At 40.0% G+C, this 19,268-nt stretch overlaps 1 protein-coding gene across 1 annotated transcript in view; it reads left to right on the forward strand.

Moving 5' to 3' along the window:
- The window catches only part of LOC102295642 (limbic system associated membrane protein), a 265,395-nt gene that overhangs the window by 223,902 nt on the left and 22,225 nt on the right, over nt 1-19,268 (forward strand). The window contains exons 4-5 of the mRNA XM_005942445.2: nt 6,738-7,011; nt 8,878-8,998. Of these exons, the coding sequence (XP_005942507.2) occupies nt 6,738-7,011; nt 8,878-8,998 (395 nt within the window). The remainder of the gene's footprint in view (nt 1-6,737; nt 7,012-8,877; nt 8,999-19,268) is intronic.

Here is a 19,268-nt window from a genome sequence, read left to right on the forward strand (position 1 = left end):
TCAAAAACTGGATTATAGATGGCAGAGAGTTGGTGTCGTAAACCACCGCCTCTGTTCAAAGACGGTCGCTCACAGTGGACATAGATGGCTTCTTTCACTCCTCTTTCAAACCATCTGTCCTCTCTGTCCAAAATATGAACGTTGGCATCCTCGAAAGAGTGTCCTTTATCCTTAAGATGCAGATGGACTGCTGAGTCTTGTCCTGTGGAGGTGGCTCTTCTATGTTGTGCCATGCGCTTGTGAGGTGGCTGTTTGGTCTCTCCAATGTAGAGGTCTGGGCATTCCTCACTGCACTGTACAGCATACACCACATTGTTAAGTCTGTGTTTTGGAGTTTTGTCTTTCGGGTGAACCAGTTTCTCTCTGAGCATGTTGCTGGGTCTGAAGTACACTGGGATGTCGTGCTTGGAGAAAACTCTCCTGAGTTTCTCTGATACACCGGCTACATAGGGGATGACAATGTTGTTGCGTCTGTCTTTCTTATCCTCCCTCGCTGGTGTCTGATCTTCTTTTCTGTGCCTCTTTGCTGACTGTAAAAACGCCCATTTAGGATAGCCGCGTGTTTTGAGTGCTTCCTTTACATGCATGTGTTCCTTCCTTCAGGCTTAGAAGGAACATGTTCTGCCCGGTGGTGTAGGGTCCTAATTACTCCAAGTTTGTGTTCCAGAGGACATATCTCAGCTAGCTTGGGAATGCCTTGGTGTTCCCCCAGAAAAGCTAGAGGAGGTGACCAGACTAGTTGTCTTTGCTTCGACTGCTGCTCCTGTGACCTTAACTCAGACTGATGGATGGATGGATGGACTTTGTAGAGAAATTTTACAAGCCTAGTTTTTAGTTTTATTTTAGTCAAGTAAAACGTTTTGGTGTTTTCAAAATCAATGAATGCAACAATTCCTATCCTGCTGCCTGCCCTTTGACAGTTGGAAACAGGACATTTTTTGCATTTAATTAATGTTTCAGTAATTAGAAAGCTTCAGGCTTCATGTACTTTATCTTGTACATGTAAAAAATGTATTTTTTTTCTCTATTATGGTTTAACAGTCATTAGTGTCCATTTTTTGTCTGAAGGTTGTAGTGAGCAATAGACCTTGGCATGTTGATAACTCACATTTCATCCAAGAGGTTTAAACAAGAAAGTTTTTACCAGTTACTCCTCCTCTATATAAGGAGGCTCTATATAATAATTGCTGTCTGGAAACTGAAGAAATACAGGAATGCAATAACTTTCCATGTTATGAAAAGGTCAACAAAACGTTATTTATTTAAATGTATCAACACGCATGCTATATTTCAAAAGAGGCTCAAATGTTTACTTATCTAAATTGTGCAAAATAGCCAACAGCTATGAGATATTAAAGTATTTTTTCAAGTAGAACATCAATATCAAAGTGTTTCATGAAATCTGAAGGCCTCACTTACATTTACATAATTGCCATTTGCAGCGTAGCAGCTGAAAGCTTACAGTTAGTTGGTAAATCCTAATTTACCGTAGATTTAATGACAATTATTGCCAACTGTCATTGTAGCTCTGTTAAAGCTAATAATTGGTACTTCTGTGATATGGTGAAACCAGAAGGCAAACATTTAGTCTGTCTTGTTATTCTTATTTGTGGAAGTAGATATACAAATTATTAGCTTGTTTTTTATGATAAATTAGTAAATTGTCTGTGTTTGCTTTCAAAATCTAAAACTAGTTCAGAATTTTCCTGTTTTAGTTTTTATCTCGGGAGTTATCAAGAAGCAAGTATATTGCTATAGGTTGGAAACATTCTCGGCTGTGAAGTAACTTTTACTGGCTGTCAGTGAAGCTAATGGCATTATTAGCTATAGCTAGCTATAACTCCTGTCTTGGGTTAGTCAGATAATACAGCATTTATCAAATGTTGATATAAGTACTTTCAGCAATTACAGGCAGAAGAATTAGTATAACAATAACTTCTGAACATCAAAAAGGGTGATATATGTGAATATACAGTACAAGTGATCTTTCTAGCCATGGATAGCTTAGCTCTGATGCTAAATGTTTCAATATAACAGTAAACAGTGGAAGGATCAGGTTGATGATAGACATTTGTGATGCACAGTGAACGATTACATTTTAGATCCCCTGTCTGGTTTATGACCAAATTCCCGTTAGCCTCAGCTGTCTTCAGTCTTTAATAGTAATTTTTAGAAATGTGAGCGTGCTAGCACACAAAGTAAACCATAACATCAGTGTCATCCTTGTGCATACTGCAGGAGAAAATGCTTCATTTAGGAAAAGCAAGTATTCAAAATACATTCACGGCATGACCTTGCCTTACTTAATGTATTCCTTTCCTATCTGACACCTACTCACTCTCTACTATCCAGATTAGCATAGAAATGTGATGATATAATATAGTGTAATGCTAGGTTTCATGGGGCTTTTCTAATGTGCACACTTTTTGAGTCAGTCCCCGCTCTCGGTGCTCCCTGAAAAACCTTCAAGGAAATCTCTGTTCACCCCTGAATTCATGCGTGCAGGCTTCATACTCACCATAGAGACATTACGCCTCTGCACGCAGCGTGGGCACGTGTATGTACACATGCGCTGAGATTGTACACACACTCAAATCAATTCCCCTTAGACAAGATTAGCCAATCTATCTTCATTACGCTTCATTAAATAGATAACATGTGACGCGCTCGCTCAGTGTGTAGGATGTATTCTCCTGTGGGCGCAGACAAAGATGTGTGAAATGTAATTAATTGTTTCTTTACACAATACTCCATTAATGAAAGTGATTGAGTTGCTCTTTATACACTCCGGGTTAGACTGGTGACAGTTCATTTCTACATTTTAACTAGTCTAGCTACTTCCTCTCATCTTGTTCAAATTTGCTCCTCTCTTCACTTTCTGTCTCTTTTCTTTGATCTTTTGCATTCACCTGGTCCCCCCATCCACCCAGCCACCCACCCAGCACTGAAAACCAAAGTGCTGAAGAAGATAGTGAGCTTCAAGAGAATTTCCATGGCAACAGATTTTCAATCATACCTCTCCAATAACATTGCTCTGACAGTTCGTCCAGGGAGGGCTGAATATGATGTGGCTTAGACTTTGATCACGATCCCACTGATCTTTCAATCAACGTCAGATAATACTGAATCTCAGCTGACCTCCATCTCCATTAAGCAGCTGATTTAATCATTTAGCTTTCTCTCAGTTTCAAATATTGAAACTGCACACTGGGTTATAGATATCTGAAGGCATAAAATAATGCGACTAATTTCTATGCAGTAGTCATTACCTGGGGTTTTTCTCTGAGATTTATCGCAGAGATGTCAAAAGCAAAACTCCCATTGTTTGACTAACCTCCCGTGTCAGAGTCCCTGACACTTTCTCAGGGTTTCTCAGGGTGAGCGGTTCTGGGTTTCACAGAGCCTGAAGCCCCCTCGCTGCAAACTTTAGCGTGGTCTTGCCCACAGCTGAGACCGCTGACATTTACTGTTGTTACAAACAGCGCACTTTCTCACTCACCCTTGAGATCTCCCCCTCTGCAATTTATTTCCACCACCACGATTCCATCATCCCACATTTCTTTTTAGATTAAGTGAAGTATCAGTCGATGTTGTAGTAGATATTATATTTCTCTTGGTCCTCGGAGAGTCCCTCTCCAATGCAGATAATTGCATCTTTTTTGAAGAAGAAGAAATTCACCAAGATCTGAACTTTTGGTTCATCTGCTTTTTCAAGAAGTTACTGCAATTTCCTAAAACTTCATTTACCACGAGGTGTAGATGTGTAGAATGGATACTGAAGTAAAGCTTGTCATTTTTGTTTGTTTTTTGTTTAGACCCAAATTATCACATATCAGTCCAGTTAGTTCCGATGCCACACATGCAACACATGAATTCATTGTGATATTACACACAATGAAAGCACCACCTCTATGACTGAAGATGAAACACAGTTAGCATGGTAGCACATCAAAGAATGTGCCATTGTTACCTCCTGACCCCACCCATAGATCTCTAATAAGACATAGCAGATCTTTCCTAATGAGATGCCGAGCCACTGTGTTCTTTACATGGGTAATTAGCCGGATTGCTCGTTAAACAATTAGTCAGATATCTCACTGGTAGTCTCTGTGCACTCTGTTCACACACTTTGTCCGACATTTGCAGATGCCCATTCCTACCTTAATTGAAGCTTTCAGACAAAGCAACTAATTCAAGTCAGCGTAACAAGTTGTTGAATATTAGCTGCACTTTCACCTGTACAGTCCATCTAAGTCAGTTGGAATTTTTGAGCATGAGCCGACTGTGAATTTAAATGTTTGCTTCTGTTGTGGAATATGAGCATGAACGCATCCTATAATTTAAAATTGTCCCTTATTTATTTAGGCCTTTTTCTTGAGTGCGCCTCAAACAAATTTATGGTGTCAGTGTGCTGTGAGTGCAGTGCATGTGTGATGTGTGGCTACAAATACCTGTTTACTGGTCCAATTGGGACGCCGTACATGACAATTCCTGCAAATCCAAAAATCCCACAGGCACACCTTTGTGACTGACCAGGTGTGTGGAAATGAGAAGGCTTTGTCTCTCTTTCTCGAGTTGCAGCGGGTGTGTGTGTGTGTGTTCACAGCCTAGTGCTACATCAGTAATGCCTAAGGGCAGAGACTACCTCAAAGTGCTCTCCGTTTCCCAAGTGTGGCTAATTAGTGCAGCTACGAATGAGGACAACACTTCACATAAGCAGACTGTCACCTTTGAAGATATATGTCATATCACCTTGAAATGTGAAATAAGACAAAGTTGGAAAGAAATACATACATTGCATAATATTTGAGCCCCAAAGCTTCTAGTATATTTAATATCTGAGTCAGATTGGCCATTTTGCCTTTCATTCTAAACGTGGCCATGCAAAGCGTGGTGGAGTGGGCGGCAAAATAATGGCAGTAATCTTATTAAATCGTATATCATGAAAACACTGGTGAATTCTGTTTTGTTAGTTGTTATGTAAACTATGGGGGAAAAAATCATATGGTCTGAGCATATATTAAAAAAGGCTTAAATAAACTGTACACAGGAGCGTCACACATTCAGTAAAGTGACTGAAGTGTAATGCCATGTGGCTCCATGCAGCTTTTTGGCTATCTGAGCTGGCTGTTTCTTGGCTGAAAGCAGACTTCCCACACTGAGCTCATCAAAGAAAAAGCAGCAACACAACTTTCAAGAGGCCCTTCTCGTACCCAGGGAGACAAATACTGCCATTTTGTAAGGAGTATGTTGTGGAGGCGAGTCCCATTGTTAGCTAAACTTAGTTATTCACTGGCAGTGACGTATATTTTGGTAGACATAGTCATGTTGGAAGACAAAGTGACCACCCAGACTCAGTTTTGCTGCTGATTGCTTGACATGTTCACATATTTCTTCCTTCATGATTCCTTCCACTTTGATGAGATTCCCACTTCCAGTCTTTGAAATCTTTGGCTTCCTACTTCTGCATGGCTTTCTTTGAATTTCTCCATGATACTTCTCACCTCAGTTGACACTTGGAAACTCTGTGACAACTCTGTGGATCCATCTCCTGCTTTATGAACATCAGCAGTTCTTTTTCTCAAGTCTAAAGTGATTTCTTTTGTCTTTGACAAATTTGATACTTTCTAACTAACAACTCAAACTGTCGCTGAAGTTTTGATACTAGGTGTAAATTGGAAAATAACACTCATTTTTAACTTGAGCTTTGAGCATTATAAAGTTTAAGCACATCATGGCAGTGGTTTGTGCTCTGGCTCACTAAAAGGGTCAGTTGTTTAAGAGGGCTAATAATATAGATTCTGGTAATTTGGGTTTTTTCTGAAATAATTCTTTTATTGTGTAAAAATATATTTTTTAATTTGCCTTTTAAGGAAAAGTAGGATGTTTAGAAATGCTATGGTGAAAATCCCATGCTCTGTTAAAAAAGACTTTGGAAAATTTTTAATAATTTTGTTTGATTGCCTTATATTGCTTCCTTAGCCGGCAATCATCTTGTGCTAAACAATCCAGGCCTCAGAAGTCTTCAGTACAGAACAGGATCTCAGCTTGTTTCGCTTGCTTGTGCTTGCTCTGTTTTTTCCACAGCACAGGACAGAGGCTCTCTTGTAGAGCACACGTAGGTTCATGATTGTTGGAAGTGGCAACACATTCTCCACTCACATGACATACAAATTTGTTTGAATACTCAATACTGCAATTTTTACAGCAACAGTTGTTGTTGAGCAAATGTTGGAATCCCTTGCTTGAACCCTACATGCACCTGCACACTAGCTTGACCATGTCCGTGCATTGTGTCTTTTCCAAAATTTAACCATGTACATTTTCTTGCCTGAAACCTCACAATCTTATTTTATTATTATTTTTTGCCAAAACATTCCCAAGGAGTCAAAGCAAAAGTAAAAAGCAATGAATAAGTGAACAGTGAGCTTCCAAATGGGACACAAACCCCACATCTACGCAGCTTATGCATCACTAATGCCTAGGAAAACCTTGTGCATCTGACAGAACAGCCGTATTTGATGCACTCGGATGAGAACACCTCGGGTTTAACGCAAATAAAATAGGGCATGTTAATTATTGAGCTTAAGACTTGCTGTTTTCTGCTGTTTTCATCTTTTTTGCTAAGCTAGGCTTTTGGCTTCGGAAATAACAGCAGTATCAATTTCCACAATATGTTGAGCTGTTCCTTTTAAAATTGAACGGCACTTCATTAGTCATTGTTTTACCACTGATCATACAGCAGAAATCCATCATTTAGTCAGTTTCTCTGTCACTTTAATTCGTGTACCCTCCCGCTCTGCCTGCTCTCTTTGTTCCTCTCCCTGGTACCTCCTTCACTCATGCCTCCACCTCTTTTGTCTTTCTGTCTCACTGCAGCCGAGCCGTTGGACGGAGAAGAGTACCTGGACATTATAGGCATCATGCGAACCCAAGCAGGCCGCTATGAATGTAAGGCCAGCAATGACGTCGCCACTCCCGATGTCAAATACGTCAATGTGATTGTCAACTGTAAGTAAATGCAGAGCGCAGTGCGTGCTTTATTCCAAACTGAACACTGATCAATATCCTTGACACATTTAATGTCAAGCATTTAATATGATGATACACTCGGTGGATAAAAGCCTATAAAAGTCAAGATTGGAGGATAGGCATATGGGTAGAAGCATATAGAGTGTAACAGTATGACATGGAGTGAAAGACGTATGTTGAAAGTTTTGGAGCACCCTTCAATCTTCTCAAGATGAGTCCAGGTAGAAAGAGAAGCTCGGTAACATTGATTGCAGAAGTCATTGCCATGGTAATTCTCACATAACACATCATCATTTAAAGGATACTTCAAACTTCTAAACAAGACCACGTAATCACGTCCTTTCCACGGTTTATATCCTGACAAGTGTTAATACACTCGTCGGCTGTTCAGGATTGATGAAGAGCTCATGAGCCATCACAAACCAACACCTCCCCCAAAGAGAAGTTACAGAATTCTCTTTGATCTGAATAAATCATGGATGGCTGTTTGCCCAAACTGCACTTTAGCCAACACTGAGTGCCTGAATTAAATGATAAAGATTATTTTATTAAACCATTTCCTATCCTGACTGGAAAATGGGCATTAATCCACTTGGGAGACATTTTTGGCCATTGGGATGGAAAATGATTATGTGTGGATGATGAATGCTAATATACTTGATAAATGTGAACTCAGTCGATTAAGTTCACTGATTAATCGAGACCTGGATAATCTGTTTGACATCGTTTTTTGAGCTGTGAGAGCTAAAACTGGAGCAAAATCTTACACTGAATCTACAAAATGTGGCAAACACTCAACTCACAAGTTGATTCTGTTCACCTGGACGTTTGCAGCGTTTTCAGTGGGAGAAATGTTTTGTCACTCATTCAAGTGACTTCTTCAGTCTCAGCTGACTGCAGGTTTCCCCAACCTTATAAACATTACATTTGCACAATAACTGAACCTAGAGCACTAAATGAACAAAGGGCTATAAGGTCAGTACCTTGATCACTGATTATTATGCAAATTATCATGACCATTGATCAGCAATTGTTTATAAGGTTGGGGAAACCTGCAGTCAGCTGAGACTGAGAAGTCACTTGGATGAGTGACAAAACGTTTCTCCCACTGAAAACGCTGCAAACGTCCAGATGAACAGATTCAACCTTTTTACTTACCTGGATGATTGAGCATGCATCAAGTCAACTCACAAGTGTTTGTAATTAAATTCAAATTTCCTTTGCACCGCACTCACAGTTCTGCTCAGAAGTTTATGTACAGTCATTGTGGACTTGACCGTCAAGGTCATTTGGGGATTTAACGATTTCTTTGAACTGTTCTTTTTCATGACTTGACTTTTTAATGACAAAAACTGGGAGCACAAGTTTGAATGTACTTTGGATTTACTTTGAATTTACCTCCACTAATATCTGGTTTAATGTTCCTAAGCAAATTGCACCTCAACCAGATGCTGCCAAGGTTCTGGCATTCTGGTTGTTATTTCTCTTGACAGAATCGGTAGAGTTCATTTAAATTGGTTGGTTTCCTGGCACAGACTCTACTTTTAAGCCCAGTCCACAAATTTTCAATGGAGATGAGGTTGGAGCTTTAAGTCATTACAATCATTAAGGACATGTGCTGTATAAACATTCCACTCTGGAAAAGAACAGTTGAAAGAAGTCATTAAAAGACTCGAATTACCCCGACATTTATACCCATGATGAGTGTATGTAAACTTCTGACCACAACTGTATATTAGTAATGCTGTTCAGACATGCTTGTCACTATATTAGTCTGACTATTTCAAAGATACCTATCCCCACACATTAACGTGTGACTTATGTCAGCATTGCGTGACTCTGCAGATCCTCCAACAATAAAGAAAACCCAGAGCTCCGAGACTCCCGTGGGCCGCAACGGGACACTGCGGTGTGAAGTAACCGCAGTCCCCACACCAGAGTTCGAATGGTACAGAGACGATAAAAGGTAAAAGCATTACCCGCTTGTTTTTTTGGGGGTTTTTTTACACTGCAAACCACACTACACACTACTAGAACTGCATAAACAATGACTTGAAGGAGAGATAACACAACATTCAGCTGTCAAGATCAAATTTCAGTGAAAAATGCTGGCAGTCTAAAGTTGCAGATAAATAGAGTTCACATAGTGGCTCAAGTTCAGGTTGTAATCTCAGCCTGTGTGTTTTCTTTGCCTCCACAAAGGCCAATCAAGGGCTAAGAGTGAACTAAAATATTAATACAGTTGAAACAACAACATCAGGCGCATACAATCAAGCTGTGTACCAACAACCCATTACATAGAGGGCAAGCCATCAGCCTCCCTTACCACAAACAACCATGGCAACTCACTGACTGATGGTAATGAACTCCTGTAGTGTTTCAAGACGGAAAACCTTCTCTCATTTAAAATGACTGGAAACTGCACAGTCCTGGAAAAAAGCCTTCACGATGTTTGAAACGCTCATACTCGACGTGAATTACAATCCTGTCCTGGAACCTTTTTATTTCTGATCATTATTAATTAGTTACAGCTAAAGTGCTGCTGGTCACAGGCATCTGATGAAAGCGTGCGGAAATGACTCTGAATGGACTTGACCTCTCTTGGCCCAAGGCAGTCAGAAAACTTGATTTAGGTTGTTGGCTTTGCACCTAAAGTAATCATAGAGGCTAAATAGGTTTTATAAGAATTAAGGTGCGAGTAATGAATTAACTCACTGTATGAGCTGTCTTTAAATAACAGGGCAACAGCAAGGTCCTGCTTGTTGTTGTGCATTAAAAACGGCTTCCATCAGTATCGTTCTGCATGGTTTGTCCTGAGTTGATCCCTTCTCAGCCTCTAAGTGTTTTTTTCATATTTTCAGTGCTAGGCATGCTCTGTATTATGACCCAGTGGTTATAATGGATTGCTTTGATTCCTTTGTCAAATGTGCTCTTACAGTGGTCCCCATTGTCACACCCTTGTCTGGCTTTGATAACATCGTCCGTGTAGTTCATTGGTGAGTAATCACCCACTTTATCGTTCACTCTGCTGCTATTCTGTTGTTAATTGAACATCGCAGCAGTGGTTTCTGTGACATTCTTTTGAGAAGAGAAAAACGACACCAGATCGGCCTTGCTGCTACTTTATATGGTGTAGCTGCTGAAAATCTCAGAAACTCTTTTCCTTTTCTTTTTTTACTGAAAGTAATTCCACTGAAATGGAAATCTGGATCCCTGCACTGTACTGTCTCCTGTGAAATTGCCAATTGTGTGACCAGACACAGATGTTTATTGGAAAGCTATCTCTTTTAAGTGTCATGCGTGTGCCTGAAAAACACTTGAAGAGGAAGGAAATGTAATGACATTCAAAGGGAATGACAAGCCAGTGCCTCAGTTTCAACACTTGTCATTTAATAACCTGAGAAATTTCCTCCTCAGCTGCAGACTCAACGGCTGAGTCAGTGTGGGAACGCAGAGGGCTCGACGGGAACAAGCTAATGATAAGAAAAAATAAATAAAGACGAAAAATACATGCTGCGCAATTTCACTCACGCCCAAAGTGCAGCAGTAAAAGTTCACCGAAGACTGTAGGAAAAATATTGGAAGAGTGTTATCACCGATATACTCTCTAAAGCAATAGTCCTATCATGACAGTGCTTGAAAAGAAAGATTAATGGTAGCTGAAATATTTTTGCATTATCTGTTGTTTCCAACTCTCATCCATCTCAGTTGTTTTGTCCCGCAGAGGATTTTGGCCGTGCGCCTATTCAAGGCACCCTTCTTCCTCTACGCCAGTGGAAAATGTTATTGCTCTTTCTCCTTGGACGATGGTGATGTTAATGCACAATAATAATATCATTTATCTTTGCTTGGCTTTTTAATTTTACTGCCTCGTTGTGTCTTATTTACCTGATTCTTTACAGGAGGTCTTGCTCCTGCACTTGTTTCCTCCTTAATTAGTTTAACCTCGTACACACACAGATTATCAGATAATATCTGCATTTAAATTCAATTTTATGTAATGGGCTGTTGCCCAGTCTTAGATTCTCATATGGCATAGATGTGGTTAAAGGTGTAAAATTTAGGGTAGATCCTCATTTCCAGTTGCCTACTTTTTATCTCCGCAGACTTCAAGTAAAAGATTATCATACCACCCGTTTTGGAAAAGTGTGTACTTCCTAATTGTCCCATCCATCCATCCATCTTCATCCGCTTATCCAAGGTCGGGTCGCGGGGGTAGCAGCCTAAGCAAAGAGGTCCAGACCTCCCTCTCCCCAGCCACCTCCTCCAGCTTGTCCGGGGGAATACCAAGGCGTTCCCAGGCCAGCCTAATTGTCAGCAGGGGTTTATTCTTCTTCTTCTTCTTTAATCTGCTTATATAAAATCTGTGGCTCCAACTGACAGTGAAAAAGATGAACAACGAGTGCTTGTGTGTCACAGTATAAAAGGTTGCAGGGAAGACTGGGAGTCGGAGTTGTCTGGGATCAGGTGAGGGGCTCCTAGCTCCAAGACCCTGATCCGATCGGCTTCCCTTGCAAGTTAAAATGGATCGCTGTTTGTCTTGCTTTGTTCACGGGTGATAAGTCTCTGAACCAGCGGGGCCTGCAAGCGCAGACCCAACATCTTACCTCACTAAACATTACCAATGAGTTTAGGTTTTACATTGGTTAGAGATCTAACCAAAAGGATCATGTCCTAGTGCAATGACAGCTGCTTTTTGCAAACCTGTAGCTAGCTAGCTAATCCAGCAAGTGTTTGCTTGCTATGTTGGTTGAAAGCATCTTCTGCTATTTTAGTGTGATACATAATGTTTCTGTATGAATTACACTGAAATGAGAAGAGGCCTAAAACATGTAATATTGGGCAAAAGCACGGTCTATTAAAAGACAAATGTTCTAGTCGAGTGCCCCAGCCTCGACAGCTAAATACCTGTAAAAGATAAACAAGGTTCTTCAAGTCTGTGCTACATTGAATTAAGGATAAACATTAGCTCTAATATTAATAATAAAACAGTTCAGGATATTGCTCTTAGTATTCATATTTTTAAACATATTCAAATGTTATACATTAAATTTTAGCAACATCAGAAAAGGCTTTGATAATAAAACTTTTTTGGCTAATGAAACCATACCTTTGCTAATGTTCTCAAGTTCTTCACTGTTTAAAACAAAGGAAGCTGCTGTAGCTGATGAGCAGTGTGCCTGATCTTTAGAAGGAACACTTCTTTGCTATTTAGCTGGTGTGCTAACAACTGCAGCTCAGGTTTATGCTGATAAACACTGTGCCCTTTTTGATTGGAAAGCTATAAAAATCTCTAATGGTCATCATTCATTCCCTTTCATCTCAACTTGATGAAATCTTTATAGGTGATATCACTAATAACAACTGACAAATTAACAACTCTCCTATACTCCTTTGATCAGATAAGCTCAAAATCAGACAGCTAAGTTGGGCAGGGAAGTGTGTTATAATTGAAAGAAAAGAACTCTTTTCTTCTCATTTCTACATTTTTTAGAAGTATATTTAAAAGTTCCACTGAAGTTTTCCCATTAGCTTTGGTCTTTTGTTGTGTTAAGCCTTAATCCTTCCTGTACATGGTATTTAGGTAAACAAACAGGGTCGCTATTCTAATTAGCGAAACCTCTCAGATCTAGGATTATTCTGGTTAAATCTCATTGTATTTGATAACTTAACTCCTTTAATATTTTTATACTGTTTCTTTCTTTTTTATTGGGACTCACTGATCTGCAGTAAAAGGTGTTGTAAAACAACTCTTTCAGTGGCATTACAGAGTGGCGGCCCCACACATTGCAAAGAAACTTTGCCTCCTCGTCAAAGTCAGCTTAGAAGGACTTCAGCAGTTTTTGTAATCACTTCCTCTCCCGGGTTTGTTTTATCCCCTCCAAAAAAAAAAAAAAAAAAACACAGCAGCTTGCCTGGAACGGGACTGAGGCACCAATTTTTGGTTCCAAAAGCTTTGCTCTCACCTGCACCGAGCAAACTGAGGAAACAAACAATCCAGAGTTTGAACAAACTGTTTGGCACGAGCTGGTGAACACACAACGAGGTGCTGAACTCTGAGCAGAGAAGCTTAACTCCACTAAAACTGCAAACATCCGTCTTCTGTCAGTCTCGCTGAAATCTCCTCAGGTGATGAATTGAAATTCATGCTATGAAACAGAAATGAGCGTTACTTCACAACGCCTCTGACTTTGCTGGTCTCTGAGAATCTTCACAGTGCTTGAAGACCCAATTAGCCTCAGCAGAGACAGATACATCATGAGTTTAGAGCAGTGATAATGCTACCTGGATGTCATGACCCTTCCTGCACTTTTTGCATTCTCCCACTGCTTCCACATGATGGAATTTGAATTTGTAAGTTGTAAATCAGTACACCACAAAAATTAGAATCAGCATCTGCCTATCTCCAAAAGCATCTAAAGTAGGATGCGTCTCCTGCTCTTTGAACAGTGATTCGCTCCATCCGTGCTCCTGACATGAGAAAATCCAAACTGAGTTGTCAGCTAGTGTGACAGACGGATATGTTTGTTGTTTTGTCAGCTGACGCACGGCTGTCACAACCACCAGAGCATTTTCAATCATCTCTGGGTTACAAGTCTCAGCAGGACTCTCCTCTTGATTTCATTTATCACTGGCCCTGAATCATGACAGACCTGTCACTCTCCTTGGCGCTGATGACCTACTTTAGATGCTCCCACAGGCTGCGGAATCTAATCTGTTGTCCGATGATTTGCTTTGGTCTTTCATCTGTCCCGGCCCGAGACTGCAGCCCTCGTGAGCGCACCACATGCCCTCTGCCAAATAAACGGGGTCAAAATATTTCAGTTCAGGGTTCTATTGTAGCTTCCTTGCATTAGGAAACAATGGTTGGAAGATATCCAGTAGAGCTCTGCTGCCCTCTGCCTGTGAGGAAAATCATCAAACATAAAAGCGTCCCTCCAAAAATAAAGGGGGGGTCTCATTAGTCTTATTTACTAAAGACTAAGAGGTCAGTGGGTAGAAATGATGAAACACTTATAAATGTTTGTTTCCCTGTCTGCAATCTTCATACACAAACCCAGCAGCAAAGCTAAACTGTCACTTCAGCCGGTAACTGGTGTATGAAAGTGAGCTCGCGCTGATGTCAGACACAAGAAATGACGGGCTTTGGCTCTGTAAATTGGGTGAAATTGGATTTGCATCGCACAGTTCAGTGGCTGTAGTGAAGGACATTCTCAAATCTGTCACAGTGGCTAACAAGCTAATTATCTCTTACCTGGAAGATCTGCCATGAGTCATGCTGTCTTGAGTCACACACACAATCGCGCATTAGTGCAGACACCGTTGCCCCACTTCTCTCTTTCCCTCCCTCCCTCGCCCTCCCACACACAAACACACGCACACACCAGGAGACATGCACCCTGGTCTCCATTGCAATGATATCATTCCTTGATGTCTCCTCCTCCTAATAAAAGAATATGATCTCATCGGGGTGTGACATCACCCCGATGAGATCACTCGGATAATGAGTTTGGGCAGGAACAACAAAGACCCCAAAATCAGTGTAGCTCCTGCATAGTGCAAGAAGGTCTTTATTAAGTATAAATGAGAATGTCTTTGCTTTTTTGGAGCTAAAAAGTGCACCAGCTACAGGATTATTAAAGAAGGATATTATGATTTAATGTTGAAAAATATAAAGTACCTGAGCAAGAATCCCCATTAGCATTTGCTTTGTGATGTATCACGGATTGCTACTCAGCAGTGTGCACCTCTTAGCAAGTTATCGTTGCCTGCTATCATAGTGCAGTGCACTCTGGGCATCACACTGTATCAGATGTGACAGGCCAAGATGCTCCTGTTAGCTTTGTGATGCCCGTTCAAATGCTTCATGGGTCCATTAGGAGCAAGCTCTTCTTTTATTATTTACACAGTCAGTGCGGGCTTCAGACATGCTCTCAGTTTAAGTGGAGCTGACACATTGTGAACAACACAGAATTCCATGTGCGAATTATTTTTTTTTAGAGGGAAGATGTGAATATTTTGAGAATTTCCGAATGTTACATGGCTTTTTTTTCATATAGAGGGTGAAATATTTAAAACATCAAAAGTTACTGCTCATGAGTGAAATCTTTGAAGCTCTGTATCTCAGGCGCCCCAGACAGAGCTTTATTACTCTACTCGCAATGTAAAACCACCTCTCCACCTCTCCTCTTCTCTTCTTTCTCCACCCTCCTTTCATCTATCCCGCCCCAAACCCCTTCTCTCTACCCTTACACCCTCTACCCCCACCACTTCTTACATTAAGATGCTGCGGAGGAGTCTAAAGGAGAGGAGGCCACCCCGGCAGATGCAGAGGCGGAGGCCACCGAGTCCAAGGATGCTTAAGTCTAAAGTCTAACTTAATGAAAGCAGAATTAAAAGTATGAAGAATACCACAAAAACGAAAAATCTAAAAAGGTTGCTCTTTGCCTTCTCAATGTGAAGGCAGTCCGTTTCTATTTGTTTGTCATTTTTTGTGTGGCAATGATTTTCTCATGTTGGGGGAGTTTCCAGCGTGAAGTTTTTTGGCTCAAGCTAACACTGTACTATGCGCAAGTGATGACGATGCTGACGACGACGGTGATGATGATGTTGATGTTGCTGATGTTTATGAAAAGCGACTCTTACCGTGATGGTGATGATGTCGAGATGGATGATTTCATTTGGTACATCTTCACTATTTGATGTAAAACCCGGGGGTGGAATGAACGCTTCCAACTGGATATTTACACATTTAAAATTTCAAAAAAAGAATGCATTGCCAATGCGCCGTATTGTATTTGCATTGTAATGCACTTTCTTTCTTCAGACACATTTTGCAAATGAAATCCGTATTGCAAATGCACGCACAAAAAGACAACCAGGTTTATAGATGCAATTCATGTTTTCGACACGATCCAAGTGTACTGAGAACACAACAAAGAGGTAATGTACTGACACACTGAATGGATAATAGAATGTATGATTAAATGTGTGACATTTCCAGTTGGGGCAGCTTTATCCTGAATCCCAAAAACAATATTTACTCAACTTTCTCTATTCTGCTTGAGTCATTCAAGCTTGGTTTACACCCCTTTTACAAACTCTGTTTACTCACAGTTACAGTAAATAAAGGACCTATTGCCATTTAAATGATGTGATCATATAATAAAAACTCTAGAAATCAACTATATTATTGATGTAACTGGCTCTTACATATTACAATTTGTGCTCTGCCAACCAAACGTGAGGCCATAGCATGAACCATTGAACCAGATGCATGATGGGAACTCTCCCTCTGAGAGGAACTTTTTCGCAGTCACAAAAAACTTAAGAGGTGTGGCGGCTTCTTTTTTGATGTCTTTGGTGTTGTTATGACAGTTTATATGAATTGGAAAAATACTCTTGCACTGATGTTACAAAAAAAGATTAAGAGAAAAATCAAACAAATGAGCAAACAACAACAACAAAAAAATTTCCTATGTTCCAGTGAGTGCAATGTCCAGTTTCAATCTTATCGAGGAGTTCAAACTTGTGAGAAAAAAAAATATGAAAAAAATAAAAAATGGTTTCAATGTCTGTTTTCAAAATAAAGCAAATGTGCCAATTACCATCATAAGCTGTGGAGTTTGTTTAAAGCCTGATAGAAACATATTGTCACTTTGAAGCACCCGGCAGTTTCCAATAATCATGTTTATTTTCCACTGAATCCATCACGAAACCACACATGTGTGGTTTTATTATAACTCTTGCCCCATGATAGTTGGGATAGACTCCAGCGCCCACCGCGACCCTGAGGTGGACTAGTGGAAGAAAATGAATGGATAGTATTCCTGTAAGATTAGATGCTCTTGCACCAAACGTACATTAAAACAATACTTACACAGGGAAATACAATTTAATTCAATTCTGTTATGTTTATATAGCCCCAAATCACAACAAAAGCGCTTTACATCGTAAGGTAAAGACCCTACAATAATACAGAGAAGACCCCACCAATTAGATGATCCCTTATGAGCAAGTACTCCCATATCCAAACTGGGAGCTCGTCCCACAGAGAAGAGGCCTGAAAGCTGAAGGCTCCCATTCTAAGTTTAAATACTTTGGAAACCACAAGTAAGCCAGCAGTCAGAGTGCAAAGCGCTCTAATGGGGTAATACTGTACTAGGAAGTCTTTAAGATGAGCCCTGATGAGAAGAAGAAAATATAGGAGAAATATGCTCTCTCCTTCTAGTGCCTGTCAGTACTCATGCTGCAGCATTTTGGATTAACTGAAGGCTTTTCAGGGAAGTTTTAAGACATCCTGATAATAATGAATTACAGTAGTCCAGCCTAGAAGTAATAAATGCATGAACTAGTTTTTCAGCATCACTCTGAGACAGGATATTTCTAATTTTAGAGATGTTGCTCAAATGGAAGAAAGCAGTCCTACATATTTGTTTAATATGTACATCGAAGGACATATATTGGTCAAAAATGTCTTCAAGATTTCTCACAGTGTTACTGGAGACCAAAGTCAGGCCATGTAGACGTAAGCGTTTGGTTAGACACCATGTTTCTAAGAAACAGAGTACAATTACCTCAGTTTTGTCTGAATTTAGAAACAGAAATTTAGAGATTGTCCACTTTAACTAATTAATGTTTGTTTTCTGGCTTTATGGATTACAGTGCATAGGACTGAAAACGTGTGCTGTGCCATTGAATGATACTGCCTAAGGGAAGCATGTATAATGTAAACAGAATTGGTAACAGCACAGAACCCTGTGGAACTAGATATTAATCTTAGTGTGTGAAGACAAGTCCCCATTTAGATATGATTTAAACTACTGCTGTGTAGTACCTTCAGCATGCTGTAATCGCTGTAATAAGACATTATGGTCAACAGTATCGAACGCTGCACTGAGGTCTAGCGGGACAAGCACAGACATGAGTCCACAATCAGAGACCATAAGAAGATCATTTGTAACCTTCACCAATGCTGCATACTCTGCCTCTTCCAAAGGAATTATAAGAGTAAGTCGCAGCCAAATGTTGCTCATGAAATGCACTTGAATAACTGATCATCAGCAAGTGTGAGCACCTCTATAAAATGAGAACTTTCGGCAGTTCAGGGATGTGTTGACAGAATGTGAAAAAGGAACGACATAATCAATGATCTTAGAGAAGTAAATGTTGCTGCCCATCAGTCTGGCAAGAGTTATAAGGTAATTTCCAAACAGTTTCAATTCCATCATTCTACAGTGAGAAAGATTATTTGAGTGGAAAACATTCCAGGAAGCTGTTGATCTTCCCAGGAATCCCACCAAATTCACCCCAAGGCCAGCCATTATAAACATCGCTCACAGGCCTCAGTTAGCTTCTTAAATGTTAACGTTCACGACAGTAAAAAAAAATAAATAAAAAAATAAAAAAAGAAGGCTCAAGTATGTTTGGAAGGGCTGCCAGGAGAAACATGGGAACGGCCCAGGTTTCCAAAGTTGCATCTGAATAAACCACAAGACTGTTTGAACAACATCCTTTGGAAAGACGGGACCAAGGCTGACACATTTGGCCATAATGCACAATTGGCTAAAATCAAACAATAAATCAGCACCAACCAACCAATCACCGTACCAGCTGAATAGGAGGGATGATGATTTGCACCTGTGGCTAATCTTAAGATATACTAAGAACCAGGTGATATTTTTTAGGTACACTCACACTCCTTTACCAGATTTCTCCAAAGTCTTTACATAAGTCTTTACATATGTTTACATGCACATTTTGCACTTAGCATTAATGATTTTTTTTAAATCTCTAGATTAAAATCTGAATGACTTAATCCTTTACAAGCAATCTGTGTATGCAAATGCTATAGGTCCCATCAGGACTCAAGGACTCCATGGAAAAATGCAAGACCTGAATATAACATTTACATAAATGCCTTCCGCAATCTATTTGTCAAGTGCTAACAAGAAGAGCATAATCTCCTCAATTAAAATGGCTAGTTCATACCATCCTCATACTCTCTTATCTTCCTGCATTGTCACTCATCATTCCCATTTGAAATCCCTGTACTTTGAAGAGAATGCTTGCTAGCACCTTCTATTTAAAAAGGACAACAACAAAAATGAAATTAAAAAAAACAAACGGTACCCACTGTGCTCAGGTATGAAAACAATGGTGAATAGCTACATTTTCCCTACTGGTGTGTGAGGTTTGAATTGAAAAATGTGAACCTACATGTTTTTCTGAAATTG

The sequence above is a fragment of the Haplochromis burtoni genome, unplaced genomic scaffold (assembly GCF_018398535.1).
Source record: "Haplochromis burtoni strain Fernald_Lab_line unplaced genomic scaffold, NCSU_Asbu1 Contig_284, whole genome shotgun sequence".
NCBI lineage: Eukaryota > Metazoa > Chordata > Actinopteri > Cichliformes > Cichlidae > Haplochromis > Haplochromis burtoni.